General features: G+C 41.5%; 1 protein-coding gene across 10 annotated transcripts in view; it reads left to right on the plus strand.

The window, feature by feature from the left end:
* Positions 1-20,918, plus strand: part of THSD7B (thrombospondin type 1 domain containing 7B) — a 528,234-nt gene that overhangs the window by 402,707 nt on the left and 104,609 nt on the right. For all 10 annotated transcript variants that reach the window (XM_081928487.1, XM_081928486.1, XM_081928485.1 and 7 more), the window contains one exon: positions 18,123-18,317. In XM_081928487.1, coding sequence (XP_081784613.1) covers positions 18,123-18,317 — 195 coding nt within the window. The remainder of the gene's footprint in view (positions 1-18,122; positions 18,318-20,918) is intronic.

Here is a 20,918-nt window from a genome sequence, read left to right on the forward strand (position 1 = left end):
CCGTGCTTCTCCAGCCGGGGAAAGGTGCGTCTGAATGGAGACCGTGTGCATTCTTCTCGCGGAAGTTGAACAAATCCGAGAGGAACTACACAGTATACGACCGAGAACTGCTCGCCATTCATGAAGCATTCCGGAGATGGCGGCACTTGCTGATTGGGGCGCAGCACAAGGTTCAAGTCCGGACTGACCACAAAAATCTGGAGTACTGGAGAACAGCCCGAGTGCTGAACCAGAGACAAGTGAGATGGGCCCAGGAGTTCTCCAAATTCAATTTTGAGATTCGTTACGTGCCAGGGTCCGAGAATGTAAGGGCGGACGCTCTTTCCAGAAAGCCTGAGTATTTAGAGGGGGAGGGGGCGCCGGAAGCAAGGCACGTAATCCCTGAAGACCGCTGGGTGTGTGGGGCGGCTTTGGAGGGGCAGAGTACTCAAGCAGTTGCATGATAGCCCCACAGCGGGGCATTTTGGACAGCACAAAACCATGTGGTTGGTTACCAGGGAGTTTTGGTGGCCCAAGGTGAGGGAGGATGTACGGGAATATGTCAGGGGTTGCGACAGGTGCCAGCGAGCGAAAGGGGAGAGGGTGGCGCCAGCGGGGCTCTTACAACCCTTACCCACACCAGAAAGGCCATGGGAGGCAGTCTCCATAGATTTTATGACGGACCTGCCAAAATCCAAGGGCAAAACGGCGGTCATGGTAGTGGTAGATCTATTAACTAAGATGTGTCATTTTATAGCCTGTTCTCATGCGGTCACAGCGGAGGAAACCGCCAAGTTGTTCGTAGAGCATATTTTCCGGTTGCATGGCGCCCCCTTGAGGGTGGTCAGCGACGGAGGGAAACAGTTTACTTCCAGGTTCTGGAGGAAACTTATGAGCTTACTGCACGTGGAAATCAATTTCTCCACTGCCCGGCACCCGGAAACAAATGGGCAAGCGGAAAGGGCAAACGGGATTTTACAACAATACCTGAGGTGTTATGTAAAGGACCGAGAAAATGATTGGGTAGATAAGTTACCTCTGGCAGAATTTGCCTACAACAACGCTGAGAACGTGTCCACAGGGCTGAGTCCCTTTCTGGCAAATTATGGGTGTCATCCCAGGGCATTTCCAGGGGAAGGAGGGGAGAGGTGGAGTGTGCCGGCGGCGGAACATTTTGTTGAAGAGATGGAAGCCATCCACCGTCAGCTACAACTTAACTTAGAGAGAGCCAAGGAAGAATATAAAAAGCAAGCAGACAAAAATAGGAGGGAAGGTGAAACTATAAGGGTGGGAGACCGGGTGTGGCTATCCACCCAGGGACTACCTTTCAAGGGGGGTTGTAAGAAACTGAAACCCAAAAGATTGGGACCCTTTGAGGTCATACAGCAGGTGAACCCAGTAGCATTCAAACTCAGACTGCCCAGTCACATGAAATTGTATCCAGTATTTCACAGGTCATTACTGTCGCCGTACCGAGAGGGACGTGAATGGGGGGGGGAGCGTGAGAGAGAGGTCTCCCGAACGCCCGTGATAGAAGAGAGAGAACGCGACATGAACGTGGCAGGAATCATTGATTCCAGGTGGAAAGGGGATCAGGTGGAATATCTGGTAGAATGGGAGGGGGAAGTAGAGTCGGAAAACACTTGGGTACCCGCTGAGGTAGTCAATGACGAGATTTTAATAGAAACATTTCATCGGCGTTTCCCAAAAAAACCGCAACCCGTGGCACGATTTAGAAGGGAACACTTTGGGACCACTGATGAGGAAGGAGAGTTTGGAGGGTTCCCAGAGTCAGGGGTGGGTGAGGAAGCCGACTCCGACGAAGAAGAGGAAGACGGGGAGAGAGACGGTACGCCATGGTTAGAAGTGTTTGAATCCTTGGACGACGAGGAGAGTTCCTTTAGGGGCTTTCCGCCCTCACCGCCAGTGGGAGAGGACGCGGGGGGTGAAGGGGGCCCTGAGGGGGAGGTGGATGTCAGGGAACTGTCATCGGAAAGAGAGTTGGTGCAGAGGCTCCAGCAGACTCGGAGAGATTCTGCAGCGGAGGAGGGAACCAGCAGGGGGAGAGCAGAAGCTCCGGCAAAAGGGGAGTCGGAGGAGGGAGGGCTCTGGGATACTTCTAGTGAGAATAGTGCAGAGGTAACAAGACCCCCGTTGGCAACTCCCACCCTTCGCCGGAAGCTGTCACGTAGAGAGTCACGAAGGCGCATGTCCGTGAAACAACTTTTATGTTGGCGTAAATTTCGTAGACGCCCACTGTCAGATTCTACCAGCGACTAACGGAGTCATGCCTTGGGAGGCTCCGTTAGTGCCTCGGTTTGGCTGACCAGCCAAACACCAGAGGGATCAAGCTTTTACGCACAAGCAGCTCATTATCCCATCACAAAATCTAACTTGCCTTTTTGGTTGATTACTGCCTTTGCAGTTTGAATTTATCAGTTGGTTCCCCCCATCCAGCCTTTCATTTTGCTGTAGAACAAATTTTCATGGAAATTGAAAAGGCAAGAATTGATGGTGTTTTGTTTCATCTGAATAAAAAAGACTTGCAAAGAGATGTTGCTGTTTATAGATATCATACCTAACACTTGCAAGATGTTTTCCATGAATAAATCCATTGCAACTAATGAAATATTTGATATGACTAGATAAGTTTCAGTACATTAAGGACAGAAATCTTTAATTCATAAGTTTTATAATTGCTTTCTAAAATGTTGCCAGTAGGCAAAGCCTGTGTGTTCTGCTAATCTTTGCTTTAAGGTATAATTTGCCAATAGTCTAATGTTGTTGGCATTTATCATGTTAAAAAGGTTTTCTGTTTCTACTTACAGAATGTCTCTGGATTGATTGATGGGAGCAATCTAGTTTTTATAGCGTGCTGAAACTATTTAAAACATTTTTTTTTATTGATGATCCCTTTCTAGAGTGGCATAAAATGCTTTAAGCACTATGGCCACAGTCCAACAGCAGTTTGAACATGCCTATTGAACTTCTGTGACTTCATTGTCCATTGGATTGTGGCCTAAGGCTACAAGTCACATCTGAAACTTAATGGCAATATTCCCATTTATTAGAAGTGATGAGTTAAAGTTATATTTATAGCTCAAGTGGCTACCTAGTAGGAACTGTAGTTCACTATGGATCAACCATTCCAATATACAACAAGGTAATATAATTAACTCTTGCAGTTTCATCAGCTATATTGCTTGCTTGCAGAAGAGTTTTCGCCCCTTCAGTGCATTGGCCACCTGCTTCCACCAACGCAGACCCACAACCTCTTATCTCCTGTACTTATGTTCAGATGTGCTGTACATTTACAAATACATTTTTTGAAGCAGCTAGTGTTTTTCTTGGCTTCAGGCATCATAAAGGGATAATGGCTACTTACACTGTGTAACAAAAATGGCAAACCATCTGAAGATAAGTAATCCTAAACAATAATGAGATGAAACATCACCTTTCTCTCAACTTGTTCAGTAATTGTTCCTTGTGGCTAGATTTTTATTTGTTAATCCCTTCCACAGCTTCATGACCTTGTATATTCCAAGCCCCACAGTGCCCTCAAGTGTTTGTGTAAACTTTTCTCATGGCATTTTCTGTGGGTTTTTATGATCCAGAGACACGTTTTCAACCTTAATTATCTACCCAATCTTAACTTGCCCTCAATAATCATCTAGCAAGCATGGTTCATAAATTTGCCGAGAGTTCCTTAGAAAACATTTTACCTGCAGAATGCATTATCTTTTATTGAGCCCCATAAAGAGGCAATTCTTCTGTAGTGTAGTGTTTTGATGACACAGTAGTTTTCTTGCCTGTTTTCTCCCCCTCCCTGTCCACTGGCCTACTACATACACTTAGCTGCTGTTATGCTTGTCTGAAAAATCCAGAACAGAGAGAAGAGCCCTTGACCTTCATTAATTGATCACCTTGCATTTAAAATGTTAGGTTTCTAAGAAAGTGCTCAGTGAAATTTCTCTTTGGTTATCTTTCTGATCTTCTCTGCCAGATCCTTGCCCACTTTACTCTAGCTTTGCTTTTTCTCTGTGTGATTAGTGAGCTGCACCTTGCCTCTGATCATACAGACTTCACATAAATGTAAAAACCACAGATCATTCATGTTTCCCTGAGAAGCATAGACATTTGTCAGAGAGAAGTTCTGTGATGGCAAACAACTTTGTAGCTCTATCCACCTTTTTGAGGATTCAATTTTACCTCTCTGAAACCTAATTAAGATTTTTAATTTCTGGAGTAGTTTGTCACTAGAGTCAAGCAGTACACTACCCATTCTCAACCTGATTATGCCACTAGCACTGCCACCAATAATGAATAAGCAAAACAAATAGACAAAAGTAGGTGGAATAAGAGAGGGAGGAGAGGTAGAGGAATAGGAATGCTCTGTTAATCTTCCTTACCCTCTGGAAATCCCCCCCCCCCTACTTTTCTGAATCACACTCTTTCTCTTTGCTTTTACCATTGGAAACAAATAGCCAGTAATGTGGAACTAAAATGGTGCTACACAAGACTCTAGGCTTCTACCTTTCTCCCTTGTCACATTATATGTGCCACCTTCTTTCCAATTAAGATTCAGCTCTCTGTCTGTAAATGGTGGGCAGTCATCTCAGCCTTTGAATATGCAGTGAAAGAGCACATCATTCCAGTAATTCCAGTCCATGTTGCTGAACCAGAGTTGCCTCATGGCTACTTTTCATGGTTTTGCCCTGATTCTGGCTGCTGTTCAATGCCATTAGCTGACTATGTATTTAGCCTTAGAGGGTTCAGCTATGCATTACATGCCCTTGTTTGTAGAAGGGAAAAGGCTGTTTCCTTGCTGCAAAGCAACACTGCGAAGAGGAGTAGGAAAACAGTGGGGTTGGGTTGCTTAAGGCTTCCCCACCCTACCACTTGATTTGCATAATTAACAAAAGATGCATAATGTGCAAATTAGGCCACCTGGATTTCGGGGACTGGAATATAGCAGCTATATCCTGACTGCAGATGTGGTAATGATGGGCTTAATGTGTCTTCAGCAACTACAAAGCTACCCTCACTCAAAGGGGAATGAGGAATTGTCATTCACCAGATGTTGCTAGACTACAGCTCCCATTATCCCTGACCATTGGCCATCGAGGCTGGAGCTGATGGGAGTTGCAATCCAAAAACATCTTGAGGGGGGTGATGGGTTCTCCACTTCTGCAGTAAGCACTTAAGGGGATACTGTGGTGCTGTTTTCTGAATTTAGTCATTGGCTCATTGAGTCACAGACATTGCTTCAAAATTTTCTTCTTCTTTTTAGTATACCAGAAGAAAAGTACCAGATGATACAGCAAAAGGGAAGTGCATGTTAGTTCAAATAAATAGGATGCTGAGGTTGGGATGGGGAGGATGAGAACAACTTGGGGTGACTGTGAAACTCTGAAAGAGTGGGTTTTAGGATCCTTAGCCCCCCACCAATTACAGAAGACATGGTAAAGAATGTGTTCCAGAAGAAGGCAACTACCATTCATAAAGAGTCCTAAATCACACCTGCAAATTAACAACACTGATTAGCTTTTTACTTTGATTCTGACTCCCATGTAAATATGAAAGCAAAAAAATGAATACCATAACACATATTTATATTTTTATCGGGGAAATAGTGAGAATTTATAAAACTGCCAAATGTTGCATATTTGTATTTTGTTTTAGTCTGTTTTTGTGCATGCTTCTGGGGAAACAGCTGCTATTTACTGTATCTCTGACACTAAACATTTCAAACTTCAGTGCTCTCTTAAGCGAGGAATATGCTTGAGGAATTCTAATGGCTGCTCAAAGCTTTGAATTGTTTTCTTATTACATTTTATTTCCTAAGTAACCCATTTAAGAATGAAACAGATAATTATACTTTTTATACATATTTACTTGATTTTCAGTGAAATGAGGACTGTCCAGATATTTGCTCTTGCATATTTTAGAATGCCTTGCAGATGCATGTATCCTTTTGATGGTTCTACTGTAGGAATGACCCTTCTACAATAGGATTGACTGGTCATGATAGCAGAACCAATACGTTGTATCATTGGCATTTTATAAGTTAGACAAAAATATGCTGATCATAGGAGCTGCTCCCAGTAGTGGGTGGGATGGTGGGCTAGAGATGCTTATCTGACCTGTTGGATGATGAATTGCTATTGCTTACCAAGGGAGGGTGGGGTGGTGCAAACATACCATCAGGAGCACCAGATTGCCTCCAGTGGTGCATTTATCCCATGCTGACCTCGCCACCCCCTCACCCCTCTAGTAAGCAGCAGCAATGCACTTGTCAGGAGGTTAGATAAGCATTTCTGCTTCAGGGTGCCATCTGCTACCAGCTGCCCCTCTTCAGGCCAAGATTAATTCTACTAGCTGTTTTCTAAAGAATTGCCATCATATCAAGGTCAAACCACTACACTACCCTGATTTATTTTTGTAGTTGTGCTCCTGTTTTTGAGATCTGGTTGATGGATTTTTTCTGACTTTGAATAAAGTTGCAATACTAACCTATCTAGTGTAGACTGGCAAAGAGCTATTGGTGCATTCAGCTGTAAGAATGGTCCATGAAGCAGTTGGTGAGGTGGTTGGTGATACACTTCCTCGCTTTATTGTGGTGTTGGTGGGGGCATGGTTGGTTGTGGACCCATGGGCAGTGTACCCAGGGATGGGAAGGGGCAAGGTGGTGAACAGGTGAAAGAACTGATGCAACAATGTTCTGGAATTAAAACTGGCCACAACTTTATTGATTACAGATGTAGGTAGGCTTTGGCCTCGGCACTGGGTATGCATCCTGAATCAACCTCCCACCTGATGACTGAAGTTTAAAGGGGTTGTGCCCAGGTTAAGGAGCACCTGATGACATAGGTCAACTAAGCTGGCTCCATGGACCACAATCAGAAGTCTTATGACCTGTCTGCTCACCTCTTTTTCTTCAGGACAGGAATTCCCACCCAGACCTCTTTAAAGGGATACCCTGAGATACCACACCTGGGAGGGGGGGTGATGCAGCAGTTCATTTGAAATTTGAAATCTTGGCAGGCTATCACGTTGTCCCCAATAGCTAGCCGGGTGCAAGGACTACTGGCAGCCATGAAGGAGAGGGGCCTGATCTCTCCCTTCCTTGTCCCCAGGAGCCATGCAGAGCTACAACAATCGCCCACCAAAAGAGGGTAATCAATCTTTTCTGATCCTTTACTAATTCTGTGTTTACAGCCGTAGCAATTGCTTATACACATTAACCAATACATGGTCAGTAGTCCAGGATACACACCCACAGGTTTCCAACTGTGCATTGGCTATGTAATTTACACAGCCAAAATCCCCCATTAGTGAGTAATCCTCTCCTTAGGCTGTAATGCTGCAGTTATTCCACAAACTAAGGACTGTAATCAGTAGGTTGTCCATATCCCTTGATTAGTGATCTTGTTGTATCATGTGCTTTGTTTTGCTTGTTTCAAGCTTAATTTCAAAATAAAAACCCAATGCTTAAAAAAAAAACCCCAAAGGAAGTGATTGGCCACATTCTGGAGAATGTGAACAAGCAATTGTTTTGGCTGCAAAGAGAAGGAAAGTAAAAGGTCAAGTGCAAGTAACACAAAAAATAAAGGTAAAGTAGAGCCAACAATGCAATGCTCACTATGTCACCAAGTGCCTTGGGGACCATTTGGCCTCAACATGAGGAGAAGGAGGTGGTTGCATCATGGTGACTTGGCCATGTTTCATTTTTTAGTTTTACATTTTAATGCAGATTAACTAAAGGAAGAGAGAGAGAAAGGCCTGTCAGCTCACATTAGCTATGCAATCTGCACATCTTTCTTAGATTATACATACAGATCAAATTTTTGCCATCCAGTGCCTGAGTAGACAACTAAACAAAGCTGGTATTTATCGAATGTAGCAAGGGCTATGCTCCATATTAAAACATCTTAATACTGTTTCTTAAATGAGGACACGACAACTGAAGTTACGAGGAAAACCAGAAGACACTGTCCTGGGTTTAGTCTAAAGAAACAAAAAACAAATGTCAGATATGTTGACAGAAGACTATAGTCCTGGACATTCTTACCTGGAAATAAGGACGGTAGAATGAAGGAATGCACACCACACATTGAAAGCAGGATCTTTTGAGGGGAGGTATTGTGCTTTAAATGGATGTTGCAGACATGAGCTTAGAAGTCAGGATAAACAATGGATTAGCAAGTAGCATCTTCATAATTCTCCTAAATATACAGGGATCCAAAGATCTACTTTAGGTGCACCAAAGTTATCACAGAAGATTTTTGATTTTTTCCCCCTTTGGACACCAGATAAAATAATAGTGCATCTCATTTCAGAACCTGCTTTTGCTTCCTTCTGTTTCAAAGGCAACACACCACAAGACATGGACAGCTCCTGTTTGAAAAGCACAAGTGCAGATCTTCCCTGGAAATGCAGCTAGTTGTGTTCCAACCAAGGGAAATAAATATAAAAATGTTGTTACCAGCTGTCTACAAATAGCACAATAATCTTCCCTGGGAGTTGTTAAAAGAAAAGTAGGCAGGATATGCTGTAAAGTGAACATACTCCTGATGGTAGCATTTTGCTGTACCAGAGATGATTGTGTTGTGTTGGGTGATCATTGGGGTACTTCCAGTGCTGCTTCTGGAACCTACATATATGAAGTGATCTTTGTTTCAGCAGCTACTGTACTTTAAAAGAACGAATTAAGCTGTTCTTTGTAATGAGATGTGCATTATCTACATGCCATTAAACTTAACACGATCAGAGTAAGAACCCGCATATCTGCTAAGTTTTAATAATATAGTACAAACACTACCTGAGTTGCAGATATAATTAAGATGTCTCCTTTTCCCCTCATTTTCTTTCTTTCTTTCTTTCTTTCTTCTTTTTGCTAATATAAAGGAAGAAAACCTAAGTATAAAGAGCAAGTGACATACTGCAGATGGAGTCTTCGTAATATTCATTTTCCCATTCTTCTTTCCTTTTCATTTTAAAGCAACAGAAATGGAAGAAGGAAGCCACAGTGGCATATCTGCTAACAACTACAGAAAAGAAAGTGTTTTGACTGATAATGACCTCAGCAACAAACATTACCATAGGATCAGTAAATCTAATTGCAGGCTCATCTCTCCTTAGGACATAACACTTTCAATACTCCTCTGCTGGCATTATAGGACTTGATCATTCTTACATGACAGATAAGCAGAATGCCTCTCCTTATTTGTGGCGGAGATCAAAGTTTTAGAACACAATATAGGAAATGGATCTTTCAGCATCTTCCCCTTGCCAGCCTGTATGTGATGGAGATTTATTTTCCTCTCAAGACAGCAGTTCTGTAAAGGATTTCATTGCTCCATGATAAAGAATACTTAAGCAGATGTGTTAAAACATGGAGATTTGCACATGCAGCCTTGTATTATTCCCTTAAAAAAAGAAAAAAAGAAAACTTCCACACATCACAACTAGATTTTGTTGTTAATAATATTCAAAGCTCTGTATACATTATATTTTCAAGGTTCTATATCAGAAGCTTTTAACCATCACCTTCCTTCCCTCACTTACTTTCTTTCCCCACATTTCCATTTAAGAGTGACCTTCCATTTACAACACAGTATTTGTTTTCATTTCACAAACACTGGGCAACGTTCTGTAATGGCTGAGAAAGGTATTTGATTTTTTTATGTAATGGAAGATAAAATATATTTTTATTACTACTCCTTGGAGTAGATTTAGCTGTTTACCAGTTTGAGATGTGTATGTCAGAAGGTAATCTGAGATCAGACTAACATAGGATTAAACCCATGTATCCATTCATTTGTACACAAAGCATGTCTTTAAATACTGTAGCTGTCAGTATTTAACTAGTTTTAAATTGTCTTCAACCAACTCAAGCAACTGTATAACATTTTTCATGGGTGGCACAACTCATTTTGCTGCTTGAGGTGGAATGGCAAGTGCTGCCCTGCCACCGCTGCCACCACCACCACCACACCTGCTGCTGCCACTCCTGCCTGCTGCCTGTCACATCTTCCATTGGCGGAGAAGTGGTGCCACTATTGGCACCCGTCTCGGGCAGGATTGTGCTGATTTGGGATGAGATCTTGCCCCAAATAGATGTGGGATGTGATCTTGCTCAAAATTGGTGCCAATGGATGTGGTGCTTCTCTGTCGCTGGCAGAGGACAGGCAGGGTGCACAGAGGTGTGCTGCATCAGGAGCTTCTGCTGCCACGTCAGTGGCCTCACCCTGCTTTCATTTTCACATAAATCCGGAAAAAGAGTTGGTTCCAAAATGATGCTGGTCAGGTAAAATCTAGTGTACATTTTTTCTGCAGTGCAGTGGTTTGTCTGATTTCCCCAGGGTTCTAACTTCCCGTCTTCAAGGAAAGAGGCTGTGGATGCAGAGGATATATACTGTACTGGGAAAAGGTATGGACCTCAGAACCAGTCTTTGATGTACCCACCTTCTCTGAAGCTCCATCACCCGAGGAACCAGTTTCTCTCTGCTCTGAAGAACTGGATTACTTTCTTCAAACTCTGACAACTCCAGCTCAGAGGTTATAATAGAACCTCTCCGCCCGCCATGTTTAAGAGTCAATGGCTCTTAAAATAAGCTGGGCCTCTTAAGAGAAAAGTCTCCACTCATTAAGGTTGGGGCAAGATGGAATCCTGCTTAAGGCTCCATAAGGACTTTCTGGTTGCTAGAGTAACATTCAAGCCTTCCTTGTCTAACTTGAGCCCATGCATCACTTGGAGCTATCCAGAGTGCTAGCTGTTTTACCCACTTGCCTTTACATCTGTTTTGCCTGATGCTTCTTATCTGGCCCTATCCTCTGAATTATGTGACTTTGACCTGTTGGAACCTGACCGCCATTTGACCTGACTTTTGCTTACTGGATCCTGAACTGTGATTAGCAGTCTACTGACCTTTCAACACTTGAATCTGTGCTGCGACAGACCAGCCTTATTATCACCTTGTTCCCTTTCCAAAACAAGGAGAGGCTGTCATAGCATGACATCATTGCTCCTGCTAAGAAGAAGAAGAAAGTCCTGGAGTTGTGCTTCCTTGTGTTTCCTCTTCACTACACCACTGCCAAGGAGCAAGTCAGCAGCAAAGGACAAGCCAGGAGATCAAAGCAAGTAACAGGCCAAAAGTCAGGACTGAAGAATAATAAAAGATTCAGGAACCAGAGCTTCAGCCTTGAAATCTGGTACCTCAAGCCATGTTGACTCTCATAACTATTCCTGGATGACCCAAGACTACTGGGACCTGCTGGGGAGCCATGACCCACCCTTCTGGAATCGTTAGCATCTGTGGAGTGGAACAGTTCATCTGTTACCTGGGATAGTTGCTGGAATGATATAGAAGTGCAGTGTATGGCAGCAAGACCAAGGACTCTTCCTCACAACTTGCCCCATATTCTGCCCTAGGAAATTGTCCTATTCTATAAAGTTTCTTTGTTCTCCCTTGATAAACAGTTTACCGTGGGCAGAAGAAAGGAGAAATGTCTTTTGGGGGCTTTGTTTTGGGAATCAGACAAAACAGGAATTGTTGCCTCAGGTTGCTTAGGCGACACTCTTAAAGCCTGACATCAAACAGCTTGAAGTCCAACATTTCTTTACAATGAAGTCATTTGGCTTATGTCATTGCATTCATATAACCTGGTGCGACAAACTTTGCACCAGACAATAAGGAATACAGCCTTTGCGCTGCTGGTGTGAGCCAACATGGCTTGTAGTAGCGCACTAGATTTGAAGCCACTATTATGAAACACAGCACTGTGATATCACTCAAAGTTGTCACGTAGAATGAAATGGTTGAGTAGGGTTACAGATAGGTAGCCGTGTTGGTCTGCCATAGTCAAAACAAAAAAAATTCCTTCCAGTAGCACCTTAAAGACCAACTAAGTTAGTTCTTGGTATGAGCTTTCGTGTGCATGCACACTTCTTCAGATACACTAAGTTAGTTCTTGGTATGAGCTTTCGTGTGCATGCACACTTCTTCTGGTTGAGTAGGTAAGAGCAGTATAGTCAACTCACTTGACATGCTGTCATGGGAAAGCTTGTTGTGTGTTAGCATGCACAATGTGATGGATAGTTGAAAATTGCCTGATATCCGTGCGATACTAATTTTATAGGAATTGTTGTGACCATGAAACAACTGAACAAAAATACCATGGCTTATTTGTTCCTTCAATACCATTAGAAAATTATTACTTTTTATTATTAGAACAAAAAGCCTTTTCCTTTTTTTTTAACTTAACTTTTTTCTTAGGGGCTTACTTAAAGCTTTAGGCATTAAAGCAGTGGTGGATAATATCAAGGAGTAGAAGCCTTTTTGAATCAATAACCTTTTGGAACACAAGGTCTCAATTATCTGCTGCTAACTGTCCATCACTTTCAAAGGCATCCATTATGGCCGTGTAAGTATACTCCAGTAATGCAGCTGAAGTCGTTTTGAGTGACTGTCTCTCAGGTCTGCCAGTGAAGTGCAAATCAGGCAGGGAAGTGTTTGCTGTCTTCGCTCTGCCTTTAAACCATTTGTGGCAGGGGGCTTGAGAGAAATGTTGGTCCCTAGAGAAAACTAAAGCTCATTGGTTTTTACTTGCCCTGAAATAATATGTAGCCCACTCACAGGTCCTTATAATATCAGTGGAACTAGTTGGTCCTGGTGAGTATTAACTGCTTTCAATTTTAACTTGAGGATGGCCATTTGTCCAGCCTAATTTTAATTTATTTGAATTAATTTTGGGATGCATTTTAATCAATTGTTTGTTTGTTTTCATGTATATTGTGTTTTTATATGATGTTAGCCGCTCCGAGCCCAGCTCCAACAGGGGAGGGCGGGATACAAATAAATAATAATAATAATAATAATAATAATAATAATAATAATAATTACTCACCAGTGACAGCTTCAAATCAGAATAATCCAGTTCGCAGTTAGGAGTATTCCATATTCTAAAAAAAGCAAACTTTGATTAAAGGAAATAACATAATTAACTTGCAAGCTATTTCTGTATCTGATCTGATCCAACAAAACATTTTGTTATGTTTTTAATATATGTCCCATCTTTCCTCCAGCACATTCAAAGTGGCATACATGGTTTTATTGTACTCCTAGTTTTATTTTCACAATCCAGTGAGGTAAGCTAGACTGAGGGATAGGGCCTGTTCCAAGGTCACCTAGGGAACTTTGGCACTGAGTAAGGATTTGAACCTGAGTCTCCACAGTCCTCATGAAATGGTCTAACCATTACAATCAGAGACATATTTAGGGCAACACAACTGGTTCAGTTGCACTGGGCGCAGAGCCTAGAGGGCGCCACAACTATTATATAGACTGAAAGGTTGGGGGGCATTGATTTTTGGAATTTTGGCATTGCATGGGGTGCTGCTGAAATTTGAGACCTCGAGACCTGCCACTGCTACAGTGCACTGTCTCTCTGCAAGTGACCAGGCAGGGAGCAGGGAATTACGTCTGCCTCAGAGTTGATGGCTTCTCATGTTTCTGTAATGGTAAAGTGATTGTAAGAACCAGATGTTAAAAGGTGGTCTAATTTCTTCTTGCAGTTCATTAAACTTTGCATTGGGAACAAACAGCTGTTGTAACATTCTCCAGCATCAAATTGCAAATGTACCATACTGCAGATAACCCTGGAGGTGACATTTCCATCTACTAATACAAGCACCAGCAGTAACAGTGGCATGTCTTTTTTAAACTGGAGGCATGTTAATACTGTGAAAGCTTTCAGTGGCCCCATTATACCAGCATTTTAAGACAACTCCAACAAAAGGGTTGTGAGCTTTAGTTAATAGCCATTGAATATCTTCATGCCCATCGGTTTTCTCTCTTATCTTTTTTACTCAGTTATTACTTGCCATTAGGACACCTTGCGCCAAATTGTAAGATGTATGGAAAGAAATCTCTTCCTTTCATATATTTCAAAGTTGCTCCCTGGTGTTTTTATTGAATGCCCCCTAGTTCTAGTAATGATGTCAAATAGTAAGGAACACTTACTGGTTTCTATCCCAACTCGTCATGTTTTAATTTACTTCTTACCATCTCACTTTACCAGTCAATCGATCAGTCAATCCCCTTTTCTCTCACTAGCCTTTTTAAATGCAGAGTCAGTATTGTAAAAAGGCTGCCTGATGGAGTATACTTATTTTTCCCTTTCCCCTTTTTTCCATCTATCTGTCTGTCTGTGAGTGTTAGTGTTCCTTTGATAAATTATCAGAAGTCTTCTGGAGATCGTAAAGCCCTCTTAGATATACTGTGCTGAATTTTTCGTTCCCCACATTTGTCAAACATTTTTCTGTTAGCTATAGCTGCTGAAGGTTGTGACTGTAAGCCAGTTTGTTTCTTTTCATCTGGCCGCATTCTGTTTTTTTGCTTGGTTTTTCTAAAGCTGGCACTCCTGCTAACCTTGTGTGTGACTTTAGAAGGAAATATGAAATTCTTCCAGCGCAAGGTCCTTTGAATTGCAGGAATCATTCTCTTCAAACCGATCTCTGCACCTGGTTTGGTATTCAGATAGCGATGCATTCAGAACTCCAGAATATTTTGAAAAATATTCTGTTTGTGCCAATGACACTCTACATATTTCTCTCTGCATGCTCATTTTTAATGTCCTTTCATTCTGTGAGATTGTTATAATATCAATAAGAGCCAGCTACTGCAGCTCTGCTAATGAAAGGGTTTAATGCAGATTTACTGCACATTTTAATACTAGTGTATTCTCCATACCTATAGCACTATAAATCAGTCAAGACTTGGTTTGCTCTGTCTTAAAAAAGGAAATTCTCCAATACTTTCCTCTTTGTAGCTCGGACTTGGAAAACCAGTGCAAATAAAATAGCAAAATCATAGAAATTTCTGTGTCATCAGTTTGAAGGCAAAGTTGCCTCAGTGTCCTTCTTGCACCTTGAACAGATATTGGTAAATGTTTTCAGTGAAGGCCAAATCATTCATTTCTATGGGAGCTGTAGGAATGACCTTCTGCCTTCTGAAAATTGCAAATGATTTTCGAAGGGGGAGTGGACATCCAAAGCTTATAGTTGGCTTATTCTTTACCAGCAAAGCATGCATACATAGATTTGCTCAATCTTGAGGGTTGCTTTCTTCAGCACTATTCAGATATTCAATTATATTCAGAATGTAGGCCAATGAATGCAATGTACTCAACACTACGAAAATCCACGGGATATTTTTATTCAGTTCAATTTGTGGGAGCAATGAATGCAAAGTGTGAAAAATGCCTACTATTTCAATAGCTAGAAGTTACAATAAAGCTTGTTTAAAGATTTGCTCAGCATTTTAGAATACCAAATACATAAAATCCATTCGATTCTACCATAAAAAGTTTTATAGCAAAATCTCTGAAATCTACATTTGATGAGAACGAATTGTAATTAAACTTTAGAGCTTACAGATGCTGTATTCCAAGTCTGGTACGCATGTTGAGAAAGAGACAGCTATGCAAATAAAACTCTGGGCCACAAACACTAACTTGCTTGCTGAAATTCCTAGTCCCTTGCAATGATCCAGCATTCTGTACTATTCAAATCACACCTAGAAATTCACAAGAATAGCAGCTTCCTACTTTTCTGCAGTGTCTGGTGGGGCAAAATGTTCTAAGATTAATATGTTCGGTTTGAGAGGATGGCTGCTAAGGGGTGAAAGATTAATGAAAGTCCGTTTCCGTGCTTATCTGTCTTTGTCATTCATTTGGTATAATCATTCCATTATGAGGTTCATAATGCGTTTCCTACTGCTTAGGTGTATTTTTTCAAATGTGACTTTAAGACAGCAAGTGTTTGCTGGTCCAGTCACTACTTTTCTTTTAATTTCTGTTGAGTGTAATAACAGCTCACATCTATGGTCAGGTTGCAGGACTGTGAAAATTTATATAGACCTTTTGTATTCTTCTAATGTAAACTAATACTGGATTTCAGAGAGAAGCATGAAATATATAAATACAGAGGGCTGGATCCAACAAAGCCATTCCATGAGCAGAATGACCTCTGCCCACACAGTGGGATTTCCTTTCCCTCTCCTCCCTCTGTGCATCCATTTTTATTTTATTTTTTGAGGGAGGGGGTTACTAGTGGTACATGGTGTGAGGAAAGAGAACTGCAGTTCCATTGTGAGAGTGGAAATTGTTCCACTAATGTAGTGACATTGTTGAATACAGCCCAGAGATACAACTACCTAGATTTTTTAGAAGTGGCATTCCTTCTTACAATCAGTATTATATATGGGGAAGAGTTAGTTTACTACAGGAGCTGATGTGGTGGCTTCTTTCTACATACAAGAAATAGGTGGGGTTGCTGTCCTCTGTTCAGAACACACAGATGTGTAGTACATAATTTTTAGACCATATAAAAGAGAAAAGGCATGCATATATGGGTCTAGTACTCCCAGAGATAATGAGTACCTTCATTTATAACATTTAATCTTCTAGAGAGGATATCCCTCTTCACTGACAAGGGTAACCTTTATGTCGACTGCTGGATGAGCTGCCAGTTAAGAGAGAATTTAAGAGACAAAGCAATCACAATTTAACTATTAGCATTTTAGGAGTCATTATTAAAATATTGATTTAAGGTTCTGCTGGGTCTGTGCAAACTGATTAAAGTATTGTCTTGACATGGGGGGGGGGCGGAATCACCAATGTTTTCAAGTTGTTATTTTTCTTCACTGATATAACTTTCATCCAAATAAATATATTCCAGCTTTTTTTATTTATTTAATAAAAAAAGTGTGTATATAAACATGCGTTTAACTTTATTCCCTTTTCTTCTCATTTTGCAATTCCAATCCACTTCAGAGGCAATGAAAACAACACAGATAGCCATTAAAGTGTAGATTAATCAGTAATCTTCGTAATGATGCAGCCAGCTTGTTGAAGATGTAATAGAATCTCAGTCCAATTATTGCATCATTCCACAGCTTTATAGGACAAAATATCAGCCTAACATGAAATCATAGAGCTTAACTAGATTGCTGGAGCTGAATTGTAATGTGTGAGAAAAGAACCAGCCATTAATATGGGACAGCGTTCTTTGGAGGAATCTTGCCATCTTAAGATCTAGCCTCATTTTTTTAAAGTATTACTTTAATCAAAACATATCAGCTTACAATATTTTTTTTAAAAAAACAACCCCAATTTTCATTGCCTAAAATCAATTCACTCAGGTTGAAATTTGAGTAACCAAAACCACACACTTTAGCTGGGTCCATGATCATATGGAGCACACTTATACCTGGAAATCATTTTGAATTCCAGCAGTCCCTTCCAAATCCCCAATTCTGTAAAATTTTTGGGTCAAAGTGAACTGGGTCAAATATCACTGCAACCTCTGTGAGAGTGCACTGTAAATTGTCAGCAGTAACAGCCCGTGGAAATAAGGGGGAAATTATTCTTAATATACCTTTCGTACTACTTTGCCATAGAACTGGCTAACAAACTGGTGGACAAGAAGCTATTATTAATAGGCAACTGAGGAAAACTGGTGTGTAATGTAGCTTGCAAGTTTAGTTGCTGCAGGCAGATCCACAGCATTCTATGCACATAAATAAATGTTGTTATATGTGTGTGCGTATATATATATATATATATATATATATATATATATATATATATATATGGAGTTTATAGTGCCAATAGGCCATGCTCGTGTTTCTGTGTCCTTTAAGCACATGGAGACTTTGAGACTCCTTCCTTGTTGCAGATAATTTAAATGCCAAGATCTTTCTACTGTGTTTGTGCAGTTCAGAAAAGACAACCTGTTATGGGAAGCAGTGCTCTATAATTGCACTGAAACACCAGTGTCCCCCAAAAGTTCTGTCGCTGGAGTCATGGGACAGAGTACATCAGAATGTGTATTAATCATTTCATCACTACATTAAGCTATGCATTCTTTGTTCCAGGGACCTATGTAGTTTCAATTCTGAAAAACAAACAAGCATCTTTCTAAATAACCTGTATACAGATTTAAAAAATGTTATTGACTTCATTAGTTCAGTGCTTTTGAGATACTGATTGGAAGGAAAACACTATAGATACTTGCTTCTTAACTTTTCCTATGTCTCTGCAGCACTCACTGTTTTCTTTTCTGCATTTATTTTGTCCAGTTGTTACATGTGTTTTGGAAAGCAACCATTCAGTAGATGTCAGTGAGTGCTTGAAGTGGGCAGAACCTATGCCATCCCTTGTTCAGGACTGCCTGATTCCATGCAAAGATGACTGCACATTCACCCCTTGGTCTAAATTTTCCGCATGTGCTTCAGACTGTGAATCAATGCGAAGTAGAAGACGAACCCTCACAGGTAGTATCAATATTTTATACTTCATCCTTTAGTCCTTTTGTTTCAAAATGACTTTGGTGTAGACTTTGAAAATTTGTCAGATACAGTTAGGGCATTGTTCATAGAAGGTGCTTTACATTTATGTTGAAGTAGCACAATACAGTTATGATTACTGAAATTCGTGCTCCACCACTGTGCCACTGCAGGAGTTTGGCCAGGAGAGACATAGAAGTGGCCACTGAGTATCTCAACCACCACAGTTTCAAAGTCAACACAGGAACGGGCTCCCTTAAACTAATACAATCAAAGCAGTGGTTTTGGTTACAAAATGACAGCAAAATACAAAACTTGGCTGTTACTGACAGACCAAATGGGATTCTAGTCATCATCATTTTTTTATAATGGTAGCCCATCAACAAGGTTTCATAGTAGCCAGACTATGACTGGCTACTAGTCATGTGGCCAAATGGATGAGTGGCAGCATCACTCCAAATACCAGTTGCTGGAAAACACAAGAAAAGTGTGTGCTGTTGCCCTCACATCTTAGTTGTAGGAAACAGTGAACAAGCCCTTGGTTTGATCCAGCCACACTCTTATTATATTCTTATGTCCCATCAGTCCACAGGTAGCCCCAACTTTTATTGCTTTTTTTCATGCACAAACCCTTCAGCTAGCCTAACTGGTCACAACCAGTCACTGTTCTCTCTCCAAGCATATTCTCTGTGTCCATTCATAGGCAACACCTCTTGCCTGAACTATTCCTCTGTTGTCAGACTCCATGAATCATTTGGGGATATGAAGGATTGTCTGGAAAGTGACATACCTGGCACAGAACTAAAACATATTTGTCTCTCAGAGAAAACAGCCTAGAGGCCGCTTAGCAAAGATCCGCTGGACAGCACTTCACAAACAGCTTGTCAGTGGAGAACAGCACTTCTATGTTGCTGTGATGCACTCTTTTTTTGACAGCTAGTGTAGCATTGAGCTGTTGTCGTTGCAATGTGCTCTCTGTTGAGAACTAGGGTATTAGAGTGATTATAAGGCTAATCAATGGAACAGGAAATCTGTTTATATCTAACTGCACCCTGACACAGGAAGTGCTCAGTTCAAATACCATGACAGCTATGAACTCACTAATGGCCAGACTAAACATAAACTTTAATGTGCAGCATGTAGCGCTCTCTCTCCCCCTTCCTACTTTTATTCATTACAGGTGTATGAGGGCATCCTTACCAAAAAATTCAGTGTGTCAGAAGGGGGAGGGTTATTTCTTTGCTCAGAAAGAAAATCTGCCCTGCCCCATTCCTAGGAAGAAAGGAAAAAATATGCCCATTAGTTCCAATGACAAGTCCCCCCCATGTGTTCTAGTTGTGCAGTATTTTAGTTCCAGTTGAATTTGGGAGGGAAGAGATAAGCCTTCCCTTCCTACACGCTGCCCTGTTGCATGGCTGTAATTAAGAAAGCAAAGACCTAAGAGACATGTAAAGTGGATTTGGCACTGAGGGATTGTAGGCTAGCTACCATTTCCCCAGCTTCCCAATTTTGATGTGAGGATCCTCATCATCCTTTAGGTGTGCCTCCTGGGGACATAGGGGATTGACGACACCCTTCCCCTGATGTCCCTGTTCCAAGCCCATGTTGAGTGTGAGGGTCTGAAGTGGGCTTCCGAGTGCATTCAGATGACCACACCTAGAAAACTCAGCATGCTGAGCATACTTGCAAGTTCCCTTGAGTCCCTCATGCTAAAAGTCATAAGGGAGTGGAGAGGACTAGGCTGGCACACAGAGATGTTGGGAACATGGGCAGCGCACATACTTCCAGTCCCCCACATACTTGTTGCCATTGTGTGTTCAGGCTAAATGCCTCAAGAGGACTATACTGACATACCCTACTGTGTTGTTGTGGGCAGTCCCATCCCGCTGAATGCTCTAAAGTATTGATTAATAAAAAGGAAAAAATCATTGCTTTAATTAGTGAGAGAAGGTGTAAGTGTAGCACCATTTGAACTCCTCTTGTCTAATGTACTGCTTAAGTAGTTCACCCAGATGGCTGACAAGGTCTCTAAGTGAGTATATTCCAGGAAGGATTGGAATCTATTCTGTTTAGCTCCACAGAGAAATGAATCATCAGTCATCTCAGGACTCTCAATTAGGGGTGTCATGAGAAATTGAATATGGGCACTCATGTAGGTAAATTTCCCAGTCGGTTCTCTCTCTTTCTTTCTTTCTTTCTTTCTTTCTTTCTTTCTTTCTTTCTTTCTTTCTTTCTTTCTTTCTTTCTTTCTTTCTTTCTTTCTTTCTTTCTTTCTTTCTTTCTCCAAAGTGGTCAATTCAGTCCACCTTGAGTGGATTGCCCACCTGGATTTTGCTTGTGCACAGCCCTTGCTCAAAGGGGGGGGCGTACATTGTGGGCTGTTGCCAGTTACTTTTTGAATGGGAGAGGTCTACCAGAGAGGCCTATCCCATTCAGGGATTGTCCACAGCTTCCCCAGGGAAACCCGCAGTTTACCACTGAATTGGACCAAACAGCAATTGGGTTTTCTCTGGATTGCTGATTGCCCAATTCAGTGGTAAAGAGAGTGTTTTTCAGGAGAAAGCTGTGGGGAAATATAAAACTTGGGAC

This window comes from Podarcis melisellensis (assembly GCF_964234715.1).
Source record: "Podarcis melisellensis genome assembly, chromosome: 1".
In the NCBI taxonomy this organism is placed as follows: Eukaryota; Metazoa; Chordata; class Lepidosauria; order Squamata; family Lacertidae; genus Podarcis; species Podarcis melisellensis.